Source organism: Saccopteryx bilineata, chromosome 3 (assembly GCF_036850765.1).
Source record: "Saccopteryx bilineata isolate mSacBil1 chromosome 3, mSacBil1_pri_phased_curated, whole genome shotgun sequence".
NCBI classification, from domain to species: domain Eukaryota; kingdom Metazoa; phylum Chordata; class Mammalia; order Chiroptera; family Emballonuridae; genus Saccopteryx; species Saccopteryx bilineata.
The window spans coordinates 119,202,104-119,224,341 of record NC_089492.1 but is presented as its reverse complement, the minus strand read 5'-3'; the positions used below and the strand labels follow the sequence as shown (position 1 = coordinate 119,224,341).

Below are 22,238 nucleotides of genomic sequence, written 5' to 3'. Positions count from 1 at the left end.
AACAAAAAACTAATGATTGATGCTTCTCATCTCTCTCCATTCCTGTCTGTCTGTCCCTGTCTATCCCTCTCTCTGACTCTGTCTCTGTAAAAAAAAAATGTGTAAGGCAACATTAAAAAAGGCAAAAGTATGTTCTTCTTTTTTCCATATATTGGTTATCAAACAAACATGACTTTAAGTTAATAAAACTGGAACTGGAAATAATTTCATTTTTTGAAAGAAAACTCACTTCCGGGGGTTAGCAAGCAAGAAAAAAACTCACTACTCAAAGGGTTAAAAGACTTGACAACAATCTCAATCTTGATATTATTCGAGGATCTTTTCACCCAATACAAACTTCTCCTATAGTTGGTTTCTTCCCCCTTCCTGCTTGTGTCAAATGGTCCCCAGAAAACTTCATCCACTGGTTCCATTCATCTCTCATGGCAGCTTTGAAGGGTTTGCTAATGCTGAAATCAAGTGGTTGAAGCTGGGATGTCAAGCCTCCAGGTATGACAGCAAGATTTGTTTTTTGCTCTGCAGCAATCTTCTTTGTGTTTTTGTTATGTGTGCCCTGAACTGATCAAGCATCAATAGGGCAGGTTCATGTAAGAGTCCATCTGGTCTCCTTCTCCAAACTTTCTCAAACCAGATCTTCATCCCATCCTGGTCCATCCAATCCTTGTCATGAACATGGACAATCACTCCTCAAGGAGTATCTTCTTTTGGCATTGTTTTGTGTTTGAAAATCAGCATAGGAGGCAGCTTGGTTCATGGGCACAACAAGCTAGAACAACTGTATAACGGCTCTTTTCATGTCTACTTGTCTTCACAGTTAGTTTTCACTTCCTTCTTATCAACAGATCTGTTACCTGGGACATCAAATTGAACGGGGACTGTGTCCATATTTGCAATCTGTCCCAACTCAAAGTGATGTGTCTTCTGACACTGAATGACAAAAAGATGAAATTCAAGGATCTTCTGCTAGCAGCTTTCAGGCATCTTTTGGGCAAGTCTGGTGTGTGTACGCATGGTTAGTCCATTCCATTTCATGAACCTGAAGCAACAATTGTGTCTTCCTTTGAAATCAGTAATGTCTTTTGCATCAGCGATACTTCTTGCCTCATGCTGAGCCATCTTTGTGGACACAGTAATTCCAATTGCCCTTTGCTCTTCAACTCCCATCTTCAATTCCCTCTCTAAATCAGGCCATTTTGCTGACTTGCCTCTCATAGCTTCCTTCTGCCATGGCATTTTCAGCAGGGTTTCTTCTACCTGTAGCCAGTCTCGGATTGATTTCTCAGTTGGAGGACCAAACTTACGTTCAGCAGCACGATTTCCATTCACTTTTGCAAACTGAATCACTTTTAACTTGAATTCAGCACTGTATGAAAATCTTTTCTGAGCCATTTCTGGGGAGAACATGGCAAAATGTAACCTACTGTAATATACCAGTAACAAGTGTGAAACAACAAGTGCAAGGACAGCGCGTACAAGAAGGAAATGCAAGTAAAATAAGACTACAACCACTGTATAAGACGCACCCAATTTTTAGACCCCAAATTTTTCAAAAAACGGTACATCTTATACATGGGAGAAATACGGCAACTTCCACGGACAAAATACAATCTTAAAGTACAAGTAAATTATAAAATGTAAATTAACAAAAAATGATTATTCATGTACTGGTATGTGTTGAAATAGTATTCCAGGATCTCACTTTCCCTTGTAGTTAACACTGCTGTGTAGAAATAATTACAACATGTTCCTCCAAGTGAAACTTTAAGGTCAATAAATGTTGTTACATTACCCACAATAAATAAAGTATGTGGAAAGATAATTTAGCAAAAATGTAAATAAAGCAGTACCCTGTCCCCGAAGACTGCAATGAACCACTTATAGGTTTTATTTTAAACCAACAATCCTCACATCACTTAGCTGCCTGTTGCAGGGAGTGGCGGCTGTGCTGGTGTTCTGCTTGCTCCCTGCCTTCAAGGCTGCGTCTCTTCTCGCTTGCTCAAGCAGAACTCTTGCTCTTTCTTTAAGTTCTTCTTGTCGAGATAATAGTCGTTGCTTAAAAGCAAAGATACAGAATTAGAAGCCTCGAAAAAAAAAAAAAGCATGTAATCTACATTTGTAAACTAATCAATGGTTATTATAACCTGTCAATAAGAATAGTTTGGGTTCAATTATAGGTATCATTCATGGTCAAGGAAGAGGTGATAAACAAGTAAGCCTATTATTTTGATATAATACAAAAGTTCATTACAAATTTATTGTATATAGTATGTCTGGGCCTCTTTTTGATTTTCCTATTTTAATATAAGAATTTTAAACCTTTTTCTGTAATCTTAAGCAAAGAAGGATTTTTCTTAAGTGTACAATTCAGTGGTTTTTAGCATATTCACAAGGTCATGAACCATCAACACTACATAACTCCAGAACATTTTCATCACCCAAAGTTTTAAGAGGATTAAACAAAAATTAACAACAGATACACTTAAAATGTAAAAGTGATAATGATAGATTTTAAGTTCATGTTGATAAGACTTAATAGAATAAAACTGGTCACTACATTTAAACTGGTTACAAATCAACACTTTCCCCAAAACAGACAGAATTAATTGAATGACACTGAATGTGCAGCCAAAACTCAGGCTCTTAATCCCTCTTCCACTAATAATAAACAATGTTAACACTAAACAGGTCACTTAAGAATTATACTATATTTTGTTACATGGTATTTAAGAACTCTGGAGTCAAATATTAGTTCCATCATTTAATTATGGGCAAGTTACTCAAACTATTTAAGCTTCAGTTTCCTCATTTATAAAATGAGAATAAAAACAGACCAACTTTTATAGTATATTGTAAAGATTAAGTGAACTAGAATAATGTACTGAGCATTGGATAAATGTTATCATTATATATTTTAAAATCTCTCAATTTTCTTATCTTGAAAGGAGGGGAGATCATCTTTAAAATATCACTATTTCTATAATTTGTGATTACTCAGAATAGATCATCTTTATGATCCCACTAGCTCTAAACTGTGATTCTGCATTCCTTTAGGGATTTCAATCCGCTACACAGATATAGCAAAAAACTCCTTTGGTTTTTAAAGCTCATAAATACAATTTTTTTTTCATTACAAATGCAATTCATATTATAGAAATTTTATAAAATATATAAAAATAAAAAGAAGAAAAATAAAACTAATTGGAGGCACCAAGCACGCTGATTTAAAACTTATTACAAAGCTATAGTAATCAAAACAGAAGGTACTGGCATAGAAAGATACATAAATCAATGTAATAAAACAGAGAGTCCAGAAATAAATCTATGCATTTATGGACAATGGATTTGTGATAAAGAAGGCAAAAATATAAAGTGGGGAAAGGATAGTCTCTTCAATAAATGGTTTTAAGAAAACTAGACAGACACATGCAAAATAATGAAACTTACACAAATACACAAAAACTTACACCATACACAAAAATTAATTCAAAATGGATTAAAGTCTTGAATGTAAGACTTGAAACCACAGAACTCCTGAAAAGAAAATGAAGTTGGTAATAAGCATCTTGATATTGGTCTTGGTTATTATTATTATTATTAGTTTTGGGTTTGACACCAAAAGCAAAGGCAACAAAACAAAAATGAGTAAGTTGGACTACATCAAACTAAAAACCTTCTGCACGGCAAAAAAAGACCATTAACAAAATGAAAAGGTAACCTACTGAATGAGAGTAAATATTTGCAAATCATATATCTAATAAGGAGTTAATATCCAAAATATACAGAGAGCTCATTACAACTCAATAGAAAAAAAAATCCCAACAAAATATGAACATTTTCACAAAGAAGACCATAGATCGTCAAAGGTACATGTAAAGATGCTCAACTTACTATCAGGAAAATGCAAATCAAAACCACAATGAGATATCAACCTCTATCTGTTAGAATGGCTATTATCAAAAAGACAAGAAATGAGTGTTGGCAAGGATATGAAGAAAAGGAAACCCTCTGTTACTGCTGGTGGGAATGTAAATTGGTACAGCCACAATTAAAAAGAAACAAAACAGTAAGGAGGATCTTCAAAAAATTAAAAATGAAAATACCATTTGATCTAGCAATTCTACTTCAGGTAAGTGAACTAAGACAGAAGAAGATACATACCATATGATTTCACTTACATGTAGGATCTAAAAGCTAACAGAAAAATCCCACCCCCCAAGAGAACAGACTGGTGGTGTGAGAGGCTGGAGTGAGAGGTGGGTAAAATGGGTGACTGGCGTCAAAAAGGTACAAACTTCCAGTTATACATTAGTCATGGGAATATAATATACAGCATGGTGAATAAATCTTAAAATTCTAATCACAAGAAAAATATTTTTGTAACTATGCAGAGTGACAAATTTTAACTAAGCTTATTGTAGTGATTATTTCTCAATGTTTCCAAATATTGAATCACTATGTTGTATACCTTGATACAAATATAATGTTATATGTCAATTATACCTCAATTAAAAAATTAAAAATATAAAGTTCCTAACTGGGTAGCTCAGTTGGTTAGAGAGTCACCCCAATATGCCAAGGTTGTGGGTTTGATCCCCAGTCAGGGTACATACAAGAATCAATCAATGAATGCATAAATAAGTAGAACAAATTGATGTTTCTCTCTCTCTCTCTGCCCCTTCTTCTCTCTCTCTAAAATCAATAAATTTTAAAAAACTAATTAAAAATAAAATAAAATTTTTTAGCAATATTAGTACCCAGAGATAATGACTGCAGACTCATGCTTTTTTCCACTTAGTATTCTATTGTGAGCCTTTCTCATGTCCTTAAATATCTTTTTTTAAAACATGATTTTACACTGTATACCTAGAATTCTATTAATATAAATGCATCATATTTTATTTAACTTGTCTTATATTATTGCATATTTAGGTTGTTTATAATTTTTCACTATCATAAAAAAATGCTTTAACATCTTTATACCTAAATTCTTTTATAGAGTTCTGAATATCTTAGGAAAAATTCCTGGAGGTTGAATCCATGAGATAAACATTTTTAAGGAACTTCAGTGTATGTTGCTAAATTGCCTTTCAGTAAAGCTGACTGCTTTACATATGAGCTATGATTATTCTTAGTGCTATTATAGTAAAAAACAGAGATATTATAACCATAAAGTTACGAGCACAGACTGTGGAGCAAAAGGATTTCCATGATTTAGGCAACTCAATTCAACTGGATTGAAAATACCAATTACAATGCAACCTAAGCATTTGAAGAAAATGCTTTAAATGGCAAATATTTGTCTTTATACATTTCAGAATAATATTCTTAGTAAATGAAATACTAAAATATCTTTTATTTATTCTTACAATAAAAGTTTTATAGATAAATATTTTGATTTGAAAAGCTACCATTCCTTATCCTTCTTTATTTTTAGGTTTAAAATGTATCATAAACTTTAAATGAAGAGCAGGTGTATTTCAGTTTTATTATAATGGGAATTATACTTTCCCTTAAATCATTTGTAACATTTTAAAGTGTTCTATGAATATGATAGATACAAAATACTGGAATAACTATTAATTATAACACACGTATTCATCATTCTAACTTACTTACCTGGACTGTTTTTGCAGAATGATCTGAATGATTTAAAGTGGTTCTATCAGCATCTGGATCAGACTCTGTCTGCCTCAGGGAAGTACGTTTCTTCTTCGCAAGATCTGCATCTCTATTGTATGAATATCCAAGTTTGGACGTGGGAGATAAACTTGGTTTTTTGATAGGTGATTCAGGATCTGATCTGCTTTCTAAGGGTCTAGAATTCTCTAATTTTTCTGGCTCCAAGTTACTACTGATGTCTAAAGTCTGAAGTTTTTGCTCTCCCATCACGTCACAAATAAAGGGTGGAGACACATCCTTCTTTGTATCACTAACATATAAATCACTTAATTCTAAAGTCTCAGCTTTTGATACTCTCTTCTTGCCTATCAAAATTTGTGCATGAGTTGAATCTGTATTATAACATATTCCAGGGTCAGCGGATCCTGAAGTCCTTCCAGAGCTCTGCTGGGACTTTTGGGGTTCTGTGTCACTTTTAGTCCTGCGAGAGTAAGGGGAGGCTGTGCTTGGACTAAGATGATCATCAGGAGTCTGATGTTCACTTTCTGACTCTCCAACCCCACTGTCATTTACAAATACAGAGTCGTCCTGTGATAAGGAGTCCACGGCTGCGCTGGTAGGCTGAAGTTCAGGCTCCTGTTTCAGGTCACTAAGCTCTGCGTAGAATTTTTCTTGATCCACAGAACTGTTTGTATCTGTTTCATAGTTTCCAACTTTATATGTGCTTTTACTGCTGTTTTCTTCTATATGAACAACATTTAGTTCTTGGCCACTGAAATGTGCCCTTATTTGATAGAGATAAGTCATAACAGTCAGTTTGTCAGGAATTGCTAATAAAACCATATCAGAAGGTTCCAATAACCGGGAAATTCCTATGCTGGCAAATCCATCATATGCCTTCAAAGAATGGAAAAACAAAAGATATATTGTACAATTTAGATAATCCAGACATTTTAAAAACAGCAATATAATGGTTGTTAACTAGTCTTAATGTGGGGATCATTTCACAGTGTATACAAACATGGAATCATGTTGTATACCTGAAACTAATACAACGTTATATGTCAATTAGACCTCAAAGAAGTTTAAAAATAAATAAAATTAAGTTACCATAACAAAAAATAGCAAAAATCTTGGATTTCTATTGTTGTTGTTATTGGAGGATGACATTACTACTGACATTACACCACATGAGCTGAACAAAATTCCAAGTCATAAATTTGTAAAAAGTAGGGTAAATACAAGAGAAAAATATTTCCTTATTAACAAATTATCTTTTTCAATAAATAAAATAAGCAAAAAGGAAATAAAAACAGAAAATTCCTACAATTAATTTTTTGAGATAAAGAACTAAGGTATAATAATTCATTTAGAGCTTTACCATTCCTATCAATCTCTCTTCCAGTCATGTAACTGCAGTGATTTATGAAGAAAAAATACAGCTAGATATCCCAAAAGAACTAACTCCTAGATTACCATTATAAAATACAAGAAAATGCCATTTAAGCTCAGAAACATGGAAACATTTTTTAAATGCCCAATTAAGATTGGTTTTTATAATTAAAAGAGTGACTCATTTTCACTTCATCCATTTTGGAAAAAATGAAATGTTTTGAGTAGTACAACTTAATTGAGAATGTGAGAGTGCATTGTATTACTATTTTTGTTAGCCTTTAAGTGACTGTGGCATATCAGGTTTTTCTAGTTTTGAAGAATCAAAGCTGGCCCTGACCAGTTGGCTCAGCAGTAGAGAGCCCAGTGTGTGGAAGTTCTGGGTTCAATTCCTGGTCAGGGCACACAGAAGTGACCATCTTCTTCTCTACCCCTTCCCCTTTTTCTCTCTCTCTTACCCTCCCACAGCCACTACTCAAAAGGTTCGAGCAAGCTAGTCCCAGAGCACTGAGGTTGGCTCCATGGCCTCCCCTCATGTGCTAAAAATAGCTTGGTTGCTGAGTAGCAGAGCTGTGGTCCCAGATGGGCAGAGCATTGCCCCGTAGGGGGCTTGAAGAGTGGATTCTGGTTGGGGCACATATGGGAGTCTATGTGTCTGCCTCCCTGCCTCTCACTTAATAATAATAATAATAAAAGAATCAAAGCTGTATCTCAATTTACAACTAATTATCAGTATCCTGACCTAATTCTTGAAAACATCATTGTGTTGCTAGGAAGCATTAAAAATATGGCTAAAGGTTTAGATATACTCTTGGAAAAAGTAAGAACCCTCTAGTTATATTCTTGCTTTGAAATATAAAATATTTAGTCTTTGTAACAACCTAGATGTAGGCTCATAACTCAAAGTTTTCTTTAAAAAAAGGAAATCATGTAACAATTCAGAAGAAATCAGTCTTTTGTACTTAAATGTTAAAGTGCATTTCTACCTTTGAATTTAATACCTGTCTTGTGTTCTTCTTGTACTTTAATAAATGCTGTGCAATAAGTTGAAAGAAAATGAAAAGTTGAGATAGTAGAACCTCTTTGATTTTCACAGCACTATATTTCATAATATAGGTACCTCAAAATATTTACTTGAGAGCATTGGTCAGTTGGTGTGCATGTTTAGGCCTGTTTGTTATTTTACAGGTTTTAGGAAAATTAAAGTTATTTTCTTCCTCATTTGTCTTAACCTGATTGACAGACATCAATAGCAGACCATCAGGAAAAGCACCACAGGCAGTATTCTAAACATTTCCCAATTATCTAGAACATTGACATACTGGTTAAGATTAGATGTCACAGGTAAATACCTTTTTTTTATTCAGACCTGGGAAAATGATTAACTTCCTTGTGGGGAATCTCCTGCTGGTATTCTGCTTCATGTAGCAATTCATTCTATGCATACTAATTGCACTAAAAAAAAAATTTAAAAACAAACCAGTTTTCTTGTAAGCGAGGTCAAGACTTTATAAAACACTCTTCCCATAGGTTAACTTCTTCTGCTATGGTCAATCACCTGCTATCTTTTTAATTGCTTGTGTGTGGAGGAAAAATGTCTTGGAAAGAAAATTGTCATATTCACTCCCAGATGTTATTTAATTGGTAAGAAGGAGTCACTGCCAGTTGTATTGTACAGCTGCATGGAACTTAAGACATAAGCATTGTTTTTGTGCTGCTTTAAGTCAAATCAAGGGCAGATGGGGTTATAAGGAAGAATCGTGTGAAGCCGGAAATAAATCTGCAGGTAGCAACTGATACTCGATGTAGGTATCAGGTAAGAAGTTGCAAAGCGACAAAAAAAAAAAAGAAAAAAAAAAAAGACTGTATAACAATTATTTATTGAGTTGTACAATGAATAGAAATATCAAAATTAAAATCCTTTCAAAAAGCTATGATTATCTGCCCTGGAAGTTCTAACTGGGAAAAAATTTTAATGGGATATTCCCCTCTATGTAGTAATATGTAAATCCAAGCTATGCTCATCATTATTATAGTTCTGAAAAAAATAATTATGACTTAAGCTTTATTCTTTTAAAAATGTATAACCAAGTTCCTCCTCTATGGGGGTCTACCACATGGCTGGGGATATGCCAGGGGAGGAGTGGTCAGGGGAGGGTCCAAACCAAATGACCAGCGATATGGAAGGTCAGGAGGTCTAAACCTTATGACCAGCGATAATCAGGAGAGGAAAGATCCCTCTGGGGGCAAGGCCCCACCCAAGTTTCGTCCATTGCAAGTTATCTGGGGCTCTCTACCCTGGTGAACTTCAGTAGTTGGCCTATTGTTCCTACGCTACACACGTCTGTCTAACTGCCCAGTACACAACTCTTGCTTTATAAATTAATGAGTTTTTCTCATGGCTAAAAGTCTATATTTGTGTCTCTGTGTTTGTCTACATATGTATTCTCTAAATGTTAGATAATTTTCTACTTATAATTTGTTAAAATTAAAGGCAAATGCTTGTAAGGATTGAGTATTCTAAAAAACTTTTTTATTGATTTTTAGAGAGAGGAGAGGGAAAGAGAGGGGGAGGCTGGGGGTGGAGAAGCGGGAAGCATCAACTCATAGTTGCTTTTTGCATATGCCTTGACCATGCAAGCCCGGGTTTAAACCAGCGACTTAAGCATTCCAGGCCGATGCTTTATTCACTGAGCCACAACAGGTCAGGCGGGATTGGTTATTCTAATATTCTTAGAAATACAGAAATTAACAAGAATATATTTCTTTTGTGACACAGAGAGAGAGGGATGGATAGGAACAGAGACACAGAAAGGGAGAAAAATGAGCAGCAGCAATTCTTCATTGCGGCTCCTTAGTTTCCTTAGTGGTCCCTTGACTGCTTTCTCATATGTGCCTTGACTGGGGGGCTGCAGCAAAGTGAGTGATCTCTTGCTCAAGCCAGCGACCTTGGGCTCAAGCCAGCAGCCTTGGGCTTCAAGCCAGTGACCTTTGAGCTCAAGCCAGCGACCCCATGCTCAAGCTGGTGAGCCCACACTCAAGCTGGCGACCTCGGGGTTTTGAACCTGGGTCCTCTGTGTCCCAGTCCAATGTTCTATCCACTGAGCCACTGCCTGGCCAGGCAACAAGAATACTTTTAAAGTCAGGTGGTCTAATATTAATCTTTAGTAAATTAAAGCTAGTTTAAGTTCATTGGTTTAAGTAAAACAGACTTTTTAAAAGTAAACTTGTCTTTTGAGTTATTGACATTATAGTTTACCCAGATTTTACAAAAATAAGTCCGTGTTAATAATTGACTTTAATGTCTATGAAATATGTTTACTGAGGTTATAAAATGTCTTCATAAATTTGACTTCTTTGTTTTTAATAGAAATTGGAGTCTTAAGGGTTAAAATCTTAATATATGGAGGAATAACTTTGTGGTATTTCAGAAGAGCCCATAGAACACCTCAAAGATTTTGGTTTTAATGTTAAATTACATGGGAAGCACTGTAAAATAAGTGATGAAAAATCTTTAGGCTGTCTTGTACAGGTAAACAATGGTTTTAAATCAAATAGGGCCCTGAGAAAACCAAGACAGCTGCTTGGGTCTTCCAGGCTCCCTGGCATACCCCCCAGTTTTTTTATTCCTTCATGCATCATAATTCATTTAAGCTGGACATAAATTAGATGAAGTAATTTATGAGCTGACATTACTGAACAGATAGATAGATACATGTTACGCATTATTGCCAAGGTTTGAGAGAGTCTCTTTAAGAAAATGCCAAGTTGGTAACTACTTCCTTTCAGAGGGAGCTCTCAGGAGATTAAAAAAAAACTTTAAAGGTCATTGACTGCTACATTTTATTTATTGGAAAAGGACATCAAATAAAAGATACTCTCCAACTTCAATGGAAGGGATAAGGAGCTTAATCACGAATGGATATCTACCTCTGTCTCTGACACACACTTCTGCCTACAATGGACCGATGAGAAGCCTCTGACATCAGCAGTAGACAGCTATTGTTACCAAATTAAAGGGGTTCATTTACCTGTACACATCTAAGCGCAATCAAGTGCAAACAGGAGTTTGCAGCCAAGAAAGTAAATGTTTATTAATTAAGGAAAAGACCCCACACCTGGAGTCACCTGAGGCTTGGTTCTTAGTTTAATGCTGAGAACAACTTGATGTATTAAGAACTTCAAAAGTGAAAGGAAAAGAAAGGAGGTGAGTTGAGTCATGGTACCATTAGACTGGACAAGCCAGTCTGAAAGAAGACAGAACGGAGAGTCATGCTGTTTCACTGTCCCAAGACATCAACAAAGCCTATATATGTACAGACTGATGCTGAACTCAGCAGCTGTTCTGTTTTTACCTGTCTGCTAATATATTAGCCATAATTAGTTATACTTGTTTTTTATATAGTCTAATTGTTTATGATTACTGAAGATGCACAAGGTAATTGTTAATACTCTTTTTAAGGTTTTTGTAAATGTTATACTAGATGCCAAATACACAAAAACAGAACAGGAGGCAAAACTTGGACCATGATAGCTTGTGGAACAGAAATGATCCAGAGTGTTTTTTCACAATGAAGGCTATAATACCTGACTACCTTCTACCTACTCTTTCCTTCTGGGTAAAATCTGACCTCAACTCATATTCCATGGTTACAGTATTGGTCCACTGTTTCAACAGGGTGATGATACTGAGAGTTCCTAGGAAAGGGCCCACCTAGAGCTGTGAGACCAACCATATTATCTGACTAAAAGGTTCATCATCAGTGAATCCTTAGGATTATTACCAAAAGGGTTTCAGAATTGTGGACAAAAATGAGGTTCTATAGAAAGTTACCTCACAGGGTAATCTGATCATAAATTGTTAATGGAGCATTGTGGGTAGCCATGCCCCAGGCATATAACTTTAGTAAAAGGTTTATTTTTTCCTTAAGCAAGACCTGTTCACTGATTCTGTGCATCTAGTTAATAGACTTTTGAAATAAATAAAACCACCTTAATGAGAGCACATAACCTTTTTAACTATCCGGTAACCCAATCCTCACCTTGCTTTCTCCTATCTTCCTGTTAATCTTCCTTATGTTCCCTCCTTAATTTCAAATGCATTAAAAAAGCTGCAAAACTGTCCTTCTTCAGGAACATTTGAGATCTTGCTTCTCCACAATTGTCATCAGTGTGTTTCAAATACATTTTTATAAAAATTCAATATATAGCCTGACCGGGCGGTGGCGCAGTGGATAGAGCATCGAACTGGGATGCGGAATACCCAGGTTTGAGACCCCGAGGTCACCAGCTTGAGCGAGGGCTCATCTGGTTTGAGCAAAAATCTCACCAGCTTAAGCCCAAGGTCGCTGGCTCGAGCAAGAGGTTACTCGGTCTGCTGAAGACCCGCGGTCAAGGCACGTATGAGAAGGCAATCAATGAACAATTAAGGTGTTACAATGCGCAACTAAAAAAAAACTAATGATTGATGCTTCTCATCTCTTCGTTCCTATCTGTCTGTCCCTGTCTATCCCTCTCTCTGACTCTCTCTCTGTCTCTGTAAAAAAAAAAATAAAAATCAATATATATGTAAAATCAATAATGCTTTCAAAATTTCAAAATAATCTGAAAGCTTCACTTTATAAAAATGACGTATTGCTTTTACCAGCTTTTAAATTAGCTTAGCATTTTATTCAAATGCAAAATTATGCAGGTAAAGAAGTGTCATATCTGAAAATTATTATTATTATTTTTAAGTGAGAGGAAGGGAGATAAGACTCCCGCATGCACCTCGCCCAGGATCCATCAGCAACATTTGGGGCTCAAATCAACCAAGCTATCCTCAGCACCTGAAGCCAGCAATAGGACCAACTGAGTTATCCTCAGTGCCCAGGGCCGACTCGAATCAACTGAGCCACTGGCTTCAAGAGGGGAAGATAAACAGATGGTTGCTCCTCATGTGTGCCCTGACCGGGGATGAAATTGAGGATGTCTTCATGCCAGGCTGATGCTCTATCCACTGAACCAACTGGCCATGACTAAAGATATGTATATATATATATATATATATATATATATATATATATATATATATATATATATATATATTTTACAGAGACAGAGAGAGAGTCAGAGAGAAGGACAGACAGGGACAGACAGACAGGAATGGAGAGAGATGAGAAGCATCAATCATTAATTTTTCATTGAGCATTGTGATACCTTAGCTGTTCATTGATTGCTTTCTCATATGTGCCTTGACCGTGGGCCTTCAGCAGACTGAGTAACCCCTTGCTCAAGCCAGCGACCTTGGGTCCAAGCTGGTGAGCTTTTGCTCAAACCAGATGAGCCTGTGCTCAAGCTGGTGACCTCGGAGTCTCAAACCTGGGTCTTCCCGCATCCCAGTTCGACGCTCTATCCACTGCGCCACCGCCTGGTCAGGCTAAAGATATTTAATTGATGACAAATAAGGTATTTCACTTTGTTAGACATAAGCTCTCTAAAATTATACAAAAAATATTTTATGAGAATGACTTACTTTGCAGCATGCCCACCATAAAAGTGATTTCTTTAAAGAAAATTATATAGATTTTTTTTTTCTCTTCATTTTTCTGAAGCTGGAAACAGGGAGAGACAGTCAGACAGACTCCCGCATGTGCCCGACCAGGATCCACCCGGCACGCCCACCATGGGCGAAGCTCTGCCCACCAGGAGGTGATGCTCTGCCCATCCTGGGCGTCGCCATGTTGCGACCAGAGCCACTCTAGCGCCTGGGGCAGAGGCCACAGAGCCATCCCCAGCGCCCGGGCCATCTTTGCTCCAATGGAGCCTTGACTGCGGGAGGGGACGAGAGAGACAGAGAGGAAAGCGTGGCGGAGGGGTGGAGAAGCAAATGGGCGCTTCTCCTGTGTGCCCTGGCCGGGAATCGAACCCGGGTCCTCTGCACGCTAGGCCGACGCTCTACCGCTGAGCCAACCAGCCAGGGCCTATATAGATTTTTTTAAAGATAAAATTTTGCTAGCACATTTCAATTAAAAAAATGAACAGTTTTAAAATGTATTTCCTTAGGGAGAGCATCATACATTTGCAAAGAAATAAGAATATTTTAATGGTAGTGTACATTTTTGGTTTTAGAGAATAAAAGTAAAAATTATTTTCATTTATACTCTCATTTGTTAATTGAACTTCTATCATGTTTCCTTTTATAGATTTTTTAATACTAGTGGTTTAAAAAAATATTTTTTTAATTTATTTTAGAGAGAGGAGAGAGAGAGAGAGAGAGAAAGGCAGGGGAGAGGAGCAAGAAGCATCAGTTCGTAGTTGCTTCTCATATATGCTTTGACCGGGCAAGCCTGGGTTTTGACCCAGTGACTTCAGCGTTCCAAGTCAACATTTTATCCACTGTGCCACCACAGGTCAGGGTTCTTACTGGTAATTAAAACCAATTATCTAATTTTAAAAGAGGTTGTTAAAAAAAAAAAGAAACAAACATAAAAAAGAAAGATAGAGATTATTAACCACTTTATCTCACTAATCCTTTTGGCAATGGACTCCTCAGAGAAGAGAAGAATAATGTTTTACATGTATAAAGTATAGAATTACAAAAGAAACTAATTACATTAAAAAATAAAACTATGAACTCTGGCCTGTTAGCTCAGATGGCTAGAGCGTCGTCCTGATATTCCAAAGTTGCCAGTTTGATCCCTGGTCAGGGCACATACGAGAATCAACAAATAAGTGCATAAATAAGTTTAAGAACAAATTGATAGTTCTTTCTCCCTTCCTCTGTCTCTAAAATCAGTCGATAAATTAAAAATTTTAAAAAGTATGAAAATATTAGCAAAACTCAGTTGTGAGAAATTAATGTGTGTGCTTTTTATGAATGCATTAACTACTATAATTTTGAAGAAGTGATGAGCTTAAAAGGTATTTGTAGCTGTTTAAAACTGTAAAGTGACATCCAAGTATCTGAGATTCAAGGTGACAGTCTCAGTCATGGCTAATACTACAGAAATTTGTTGTCTAAATTTATAATAGAAGGAAATGCTAAATTTCAATTAAAGAATTGAGAAAATGTACTTATTTCCCTACCTACGTTCAAGGACACCCTGAGTTCTATCCTTAGCTCAAAGATTAAGAACTCCTATTTTAAGAATATAACATTTCATTAACTTACCAGTTGAAGAATTCAATTCAGCACATACACACACACAAAATCCCAAAACCACATTAATTGAATACTCCTGTGTGTTGTGCTAGGTGTCTCCCTCTTTTCCCATATCACAGTGCACATAGAAAACTGTGATATTGCCCTGGCCAGATAGTTCGATTGGCAGAGCATCATCCCGAAGCGCAGAGGTTGCTGGTTTGATCCCACTCAGGAAACATACAAAAACAGATGTTTCTGTCTAGTTCCTGCTCTTTCCCTCCCCCTCTCTAAAATCAGTAAAATAAACATTAAAAAGAAAAAAGAAAACTGTAATATTGTACTGCACATTGAGTTAAGTAGTTAAGTCAGCCTGCTTCCATAAGTCACCTGGTCCTGGGGACCCTAGCAACTCAGCTCTTGCACAGCTATCTTGAAGGATGAAAGAATCGATATCCCCCCCACACACCAATGGGGAAGCTATATTGACCTCATTATATTACGTGATCATGTGGAAAAAACTAGTTTACTAGAAAATAAATATAAATAAACAAATAAATAAATAACAATGTTGGTATCTTTTTGCTTCTAGTAAAACAGGCATTCATTCTTTCTTAGCTTTAGGCTCCCATCCTCATTCTCTCCCAACTGAACTTTCTAAACTCATAATAGTTATGGCACGATAGCTTTAGGTGTACTTGTTAAAAAAGCTAAGTTCTGATTAAAAGAAATATGCTTTAATATTTAACAGTTAATGAAGTTCATACATATAGTATAGTCTGATGCCAGACTTGCACATGTGATCTTTAAAAGAACAGGACAAACTCAAATAAACCATGCATCCTATTTGAATTACAGGAAGAAGACCTCACTTTCCCCAATTAAAAAAAGACCACAGAGAAACCAAAATTGGCCTGACCTATGGTGGCGCAGTGGATAAAACTGGAAAGCTGAATTTGCCAGTTCAAAATCCTGGGTTTACTTGGTCAAGGCACATATGGGAGTTGATGCTTTCTGCTGCTTCTCTCTCTCTCTCTCTCTCTCTCTCCCTCTCCCTCCATCCCTCCCTCTTTCAAATGAATAAATAAAATCTTGAAAAAAAAAAGAAACCAAAATTGAAACTATGTCTTTTTTTTCTTGGCAAGTCTCTTACCTTTTTGTTGTTCTCCTTAATATCTTGAGGATTCAGAGACTTGTAGTCACTGAGGGAGAAAATAGCACAGTAGGGTATATACAGTATTTGATAAAACAGCTGTTTTAAAACAAACTGACTCTAATAATTTGACACTCAATAATACCAAAGAGTAACTAGTAATTTCACTGCAATTCAATCAACAAAACTAATAGTGTGGAAAATTAAGGAGATAAATAAATAAATAAATAAGTGATTACATGTTTCACTGCCTGAAGCTTTCCATCTAAAAGAGAAGTTAAGGCAGGGGACCAGAAACTAGCTATGACAACCAAATTTACCATGAGGTAATAATAATCACTTGTTGTCAATGTACAAAGCTACAGGCTTATTTGTGTCACCAAATTTTAACATTAACCTAATTTTCATAATAATTTAAAGTCAGGGTTTTTTTTATGAGTTTAAGGAGAAAAATAAGTTTAAAAAACCAGAAAGGACTATTTTTAGGTATCAAAAGGAAGAACTTTTCTTTTTGGCAAGTATTTTTTTCAAAAAGAAAAGATGTGCATAATAAATAGAAAGTCAAGTATTTCAAGATATGTGTTAAAAATTATTTTATTTTTTAAAAACTGTCTTTTACCAACAAATACTTACAGGAAATAAAAATTTTTTTACTTACATTAAATCTGGTCTAAAGTGGTGTAATATTGCACAAAAAGATAAACCATTTCTCCACGATGTAGTAAAATTGGTGATTTTCACTCCCCGATAGTTTTTTGTAACTTCTTTGCACCATACAAGCAATGACTGACTAGCATTTGGCTTTTGCCCCAAAACAGGACTTGGTATAGGACTTGGCTAGAAAAAAAAGAAAAAGAGGAAAACATTAAAATAACGTAATAGAAGATGAAAATTAACATTAATTGACATTTTTAGATCATTTGAACTATTTGATGTCAGTTCAGGTCCTTCAAAACTATCAATTTAAGATAGCTGTAACCTCCAAGAAAGGGAAATGAATTACAAATCATTATCCTCAGTTTTAGCCTAAGGTATTCACCTGACAAAGATGTAGTATGCAAAATTTTAAACTTATACATAAGAAAAGAATATATTGATGGGAACATTGTATTAAAGTATTTCAATATTTCAGGTTGTATATCTGTGTAACTCTCACACTCTAAAAAAATTCACCCACACGTAAATTATGTACAAATATAATTCCTTTTATGACTAGATTAAAGAATAATCTATTTGGAAGTCTAAATGTAGCACAAATTGCTAGTAATGGAGAGATCAAAATACAGTAATCATATGCAATTTAGATAGTACAATGGCAATCATAATTGAACAGATTTTTTATATAGATTCAAAAAAGGTAAATGAAATTTAGATTTATTAGCAACAGTCAGGTGCAGCAGCAACAGAACACAACAGTATGTAATTTGGATATGCTCAAAATATCTCTATTATTTATAGCTACTTTTAAATATTAAGCCATTTAGAAGGGTGTGTTCCTCTGTGTGTTTTAAATCTTAAGCATATATTTGGTTTTCCCCTTGTTCATACACTTAACAATGATGACAACAAAACCACGACTACGAAATCAGATTTTTACCCTAAACTTTTATTATTCTTAAAACCATGCCATTTTCTTTCACTGGATAACAACTACATTTTGTGATGGTAACTTTAGAGGCTGATCCAACTAAAAACTAAAGAAGAAAACTAATGCCTCTGGACTTTAAATCTTGCTATCAGTTAAGAGTGCTGGATATAGACATAAAATAGAGGCTCTCTAAAATAAGTTGAAAGCAGAATATTTATCCCTAATATCATTCAAGTTTAATAAGCTAACCATTCTTGCTACACAGTTTGTTTAAGAAAGACCAATGATGCCCCCACTTGACAAAAGCATGTTAGTGCTAAACAATTAAAATTAACCCCACATAATTATGGTTTATGCATTCACTGTTCCTGTGGAAAGACTATTAAAAAAAGAGCAAAGATGTAATTTCTTACTTTTTGTTAACTGTCAGGTTAACAAATTATGTAAAAAACCATGAATCCAGCAAAGTGTTGTTTTTTAAAAATGATCTCCTATATAAAGTCAATGCTGAAAAATTCACAGCTCATAAAAATCAACAAATTTTGATTAATTGTATTCAATATGAGTAAGTAGGTAAAAATAGAATTACTAATATAGTAAAATATTTACCTTAGAATAAATAACAACTCTCTTAACTATAATCTAACATTATAAAAAAAAAGTATTAAATCTTTACACCTAATGGTAACTTTGCACATCCCTCTAGACACTTAACTTGGAAGTAGAGTGGTGAGTAGCCTATGATGAGGTAGGGGAGCAATGAACTGGGCACAAACCCATTTTTTCTTAGACTTTCTATTTTTTTAACTTTTTTTTTTTTAGACAGAAATGAAGGGGGGGTGGGGAGACAGAAAAGCATCAACTCATTGTTCCACTTAGTTGTGCCATTGATTGCATCTCATATGTGACCTGAAGAGGGCTCGAATCAGCACCCTTCTGATCAAGCCAGTGCCCTCAAGATGGAGCTGGCTCCCCTGGGAATGGAGCTGGTGCCTTGAGGTTTGAGCTGGCAACTGGGATTGAACCTGCGACCTCAGCACTTCAGGAGGACACTCTATCCACTGTGCCACCAGCCAGAGCAGATTTGCCTATTATTTAAAGGACTGTTTTTATTGAAATATTTCTGTGATCCAGCAATTAATTACTTTTCTGTGTATATACCTAAAAATTTGATAACACTAATTAATAAACATATAGGTACCCCTTGTTCATTGAAGCGTTATTTATATTTATTTTTTTATTGATTGATTTTAGAGAGATAGAGAGAGAGGAAAGCACTCATTTGTTGTTCTACTTAGTTGCGCATTCACTGGTCATTTCCATATGTGCCCTGATGGGGGACGGAACCAGCAACAGTGGTATTTCTAGACAAGGCTCTAATGGACTGAGCTAACTTGCCAGGGCTGCAGCATTATTTATAATAGCCAAGACATGGAAACAACCTAAGTGTCCATCAACAGATGACAGATGAAGATATGGGGTATGTGCATGTGCAGGGGGGAAATGATAACATTTAGCCATAAAAAAGATAAAATATTGTCACTTGTGACAACATGTTTGGATCTTGAGAGTATTATGCTAGGTGAAATAAGTCAGATAGAAAGAAACAAAAACCGCATAATGTGGAATATAAAACAAAAAGCAACAAATGAGCTAACAAAACCAACCAAAACAAACCATAGATACAGACAACAAAACAGTGGTTACCAGAGGGAAGGAGCTGGAAAGGAGGACAAATTGGGTAAAGAAGATCAAATATGTGGTAATGGAAGAAAACTAGACTTTGGACAGTGAGTACAATATTGAATTACAATGTACACTTGAAATGTATATGTTATGAACCAATGTTACATCAGTAAATTTAATTTAAAAAAACTAAAAAATATTTTTCTACACCAAATTATATTATTAAAGCATATAAATGGGCCATGAAACCTGCAACTATCATTATACTGATTAATTCAAATCATCAATAGCACATACACAGGTAATGTTCAAATGCCATTACCATAATTATAATCTAGAGTGGCTTTCTGTACTTAAAAATGAAGAAAAACACACTATAGTATTGTAATTATGAATGTATTCTGGTTTCTAAAAAGTCTCAATATGAAAAAAATCACCCTAACACAAAACCCTTGTATTAAAACATCTCAGGAGGCTTACTGCAGTAACAAGACAAAAAAGTCGTATGTATTGAAGAAACTTTGATGAAATTACAAACCCTATAAATGGTCATGTTGGTTGCAGAGAAAGAAAATACCAGTACAGTCATTATTCAATGAATCATTCACTTGAGTATGGAACTTTCATCTAATATTTTATAGAAGGTCACAAAGAAATAAGCAAAAATCATTTTGAAACTGCTTGTTTTTTGCTATTGCTGGCTCCCGATTTTGTAGTAAATGTGGCTGGTTGCTTGACTTTTCTGTCTCAGTTCCCTCATCTATAAAGTGGGGATTATAATGGTACTTAGAGTGTTACAGTAACAAAATTTGCCTCCCTCTTCTCCTGTTCATGATGCTCTTTACCACACTCACCTTCAATCACTTTAAACCATATTGACTTCTGTTACTTCTTGTATATCCCAGACATGGACCCACCTTACTGCCTTTACACAAATTGTTCCATTTGCCTAGATCAGGGGTCGGGAACCTTTTTGGCTGAGAAAGCCATGGATGCCACATATTTTAAAATGTAATTCCATGAGAGCCATACAACAACCCATGTACGTTACACATCATCCAATAAAAATTTGGTGTTGTCCCGGAGGACAGCTGTGATTGGCTCCAGCCACCCACAACCATGAACATGAGCAGTAGGAAATGAATGGATTGTAATACATGAGAATATTTTATATTTTTAACGTTATTTATTTTTTTTAATTAAAGATTTGTCTGCGAGCTAGATGCAGCCATCAAAAGAGCCACATCTGGCTCACGAGCCATAGGTTCCCAACCCCTGGCCTAGATGCTCTCCTCTCAGATATTTTCATGGTTAGCCCCAAGCAACCATCTCCATTAGGACTATTCTGATCACCCTATTTAATAACACAACTCATCTCTATCACCTAACCCCAACTAGACATTCCCATCTCCCCTTACCTTTTTCCAATAGTACTTATTTTTCCCATAGTATGTATTACCTTGTTACGGTCCATATACTTAATTTTGGTTATTATCAAAATATGCTATTGTTAATGCTTATTATCTGTTCATTCTCACTAAATAAAAGGGTTATGATGGCAGTGATTTTAGATTTTTGTTTTGTTTTTTAACTGGTCCCCAAAGAGCTCAGAACAGTTCCTGGCACATAGTAGACACTCAGTAACTACTGCTAAATGAATAAGTTCATGCAAAAATAGTATAATGTATGGCACATAGTAACTATTCAGTAAATATTAACCAATTATTACTACTACCACCAATGCACTATCAGCACTTGAATTCCTATTTTTGAGTGTCTTTTGGAAACTTTAAAGGCCATAAATTTCTTCAAGATAGCAAAAAACTTTTGCAAACAAATCTATATAAGACAATCTTGATACTCTGTGCAAAATGAGCCCCTTGGAATTTTTGAAATACAACTTTATGGGTTTAGTGAAAAGCTCTGAATGACTTTGCAATTTATTGCGTTCCAAAGAAAGGAAGACACCAAAATCTAGCCATTAAGTACAGAACCAAATATTCAAATGTTGAAACAATTCTTTAAAACTTTTTTCTTGCATTTCCACAATAACTAAATGAGAAGTTCCCTCTATTTAATATATCGGGAAAATAAAGCACTGATATTATAGCTGTCCTTTTTATGCACTGAGAGAGAGGAAATTCATAAAAGTCATTCTAATTATAACTTTATGATTAGAATGATCAGTATGTTCAATTGGGTGATCCACCAGTACCCTCTCAATGAAGTCACTGTGTAAATGAAATTTCACTGATCTTGGTTTAACTGAAAACTACAGTTTAATGTCAACCATCATGGTTACAGAGCCAGTTTGAAGTGGTAATGATAGAGAAGAAATAGGACTTTATTTGTGACAGAGAGAGACAGAGAGAGGGAGAGAGATGAGAAGCATCAATTCTTCATTGAAGGCACCTTAGTTGTTCACTGATGCTTTCTCATATATGCCTTAATGGGGGGGGGGCAGAGCGACCTACAGCAGAGTGAGTGACCCCTGCTCAAGCCAGCGACCTTGGGCTCAAGCCAGTGACCTTGGGCTTCAAGCCAGTGACCATGGGGTCACATCTATGATCCCCGCTCAAGCCAGCAACCCCACGCTCAAGCTGGTGAGCCCACACTCAAGCAAGTGAGCCTACGCTCAATCCTGCGACCTTGGGGTTTCAAACCTGGGTCCTCTGCAT

General features: G+C 35.7%; 1 protein-coding gene across 7 annotated transcripts in view; it reads right to left on the bottom strand.

The window, feature by feature from the left end:
- Positions 1-22,238, bottom strand: part of EHBP1 (EH domain binding protein 1) — a 591,964-nt gene that overhangs the window by 104,288 nt on the left and 465,438 nt on the right. For all 7 annotated transcript variants that reach the window (XM_066267218.1, XM_066267219.1, XM_066267217.1 and 4 more), the window contains 4 exons: positions 16,945-17,123; positions 16,287-16,335; positions 5,617-6,516; positions 1,909-2,052 (listed from right to left, as the gene is read on the bottom strand). In XM_066267218.1, coding sequence (XP_066123315.1) covers positions 1,909-2,052; positions 5,617-6,516; positions 16,287-16,335; positions 16,945-17,123 — 1,272 coding nt within the window. The remainder of the gene's footprint in view (positions 1-1,908; positions 2,053-5,616; positions 6,517-16,286; positions 16,336-16,944; positions 17,124-22,238) is intronic.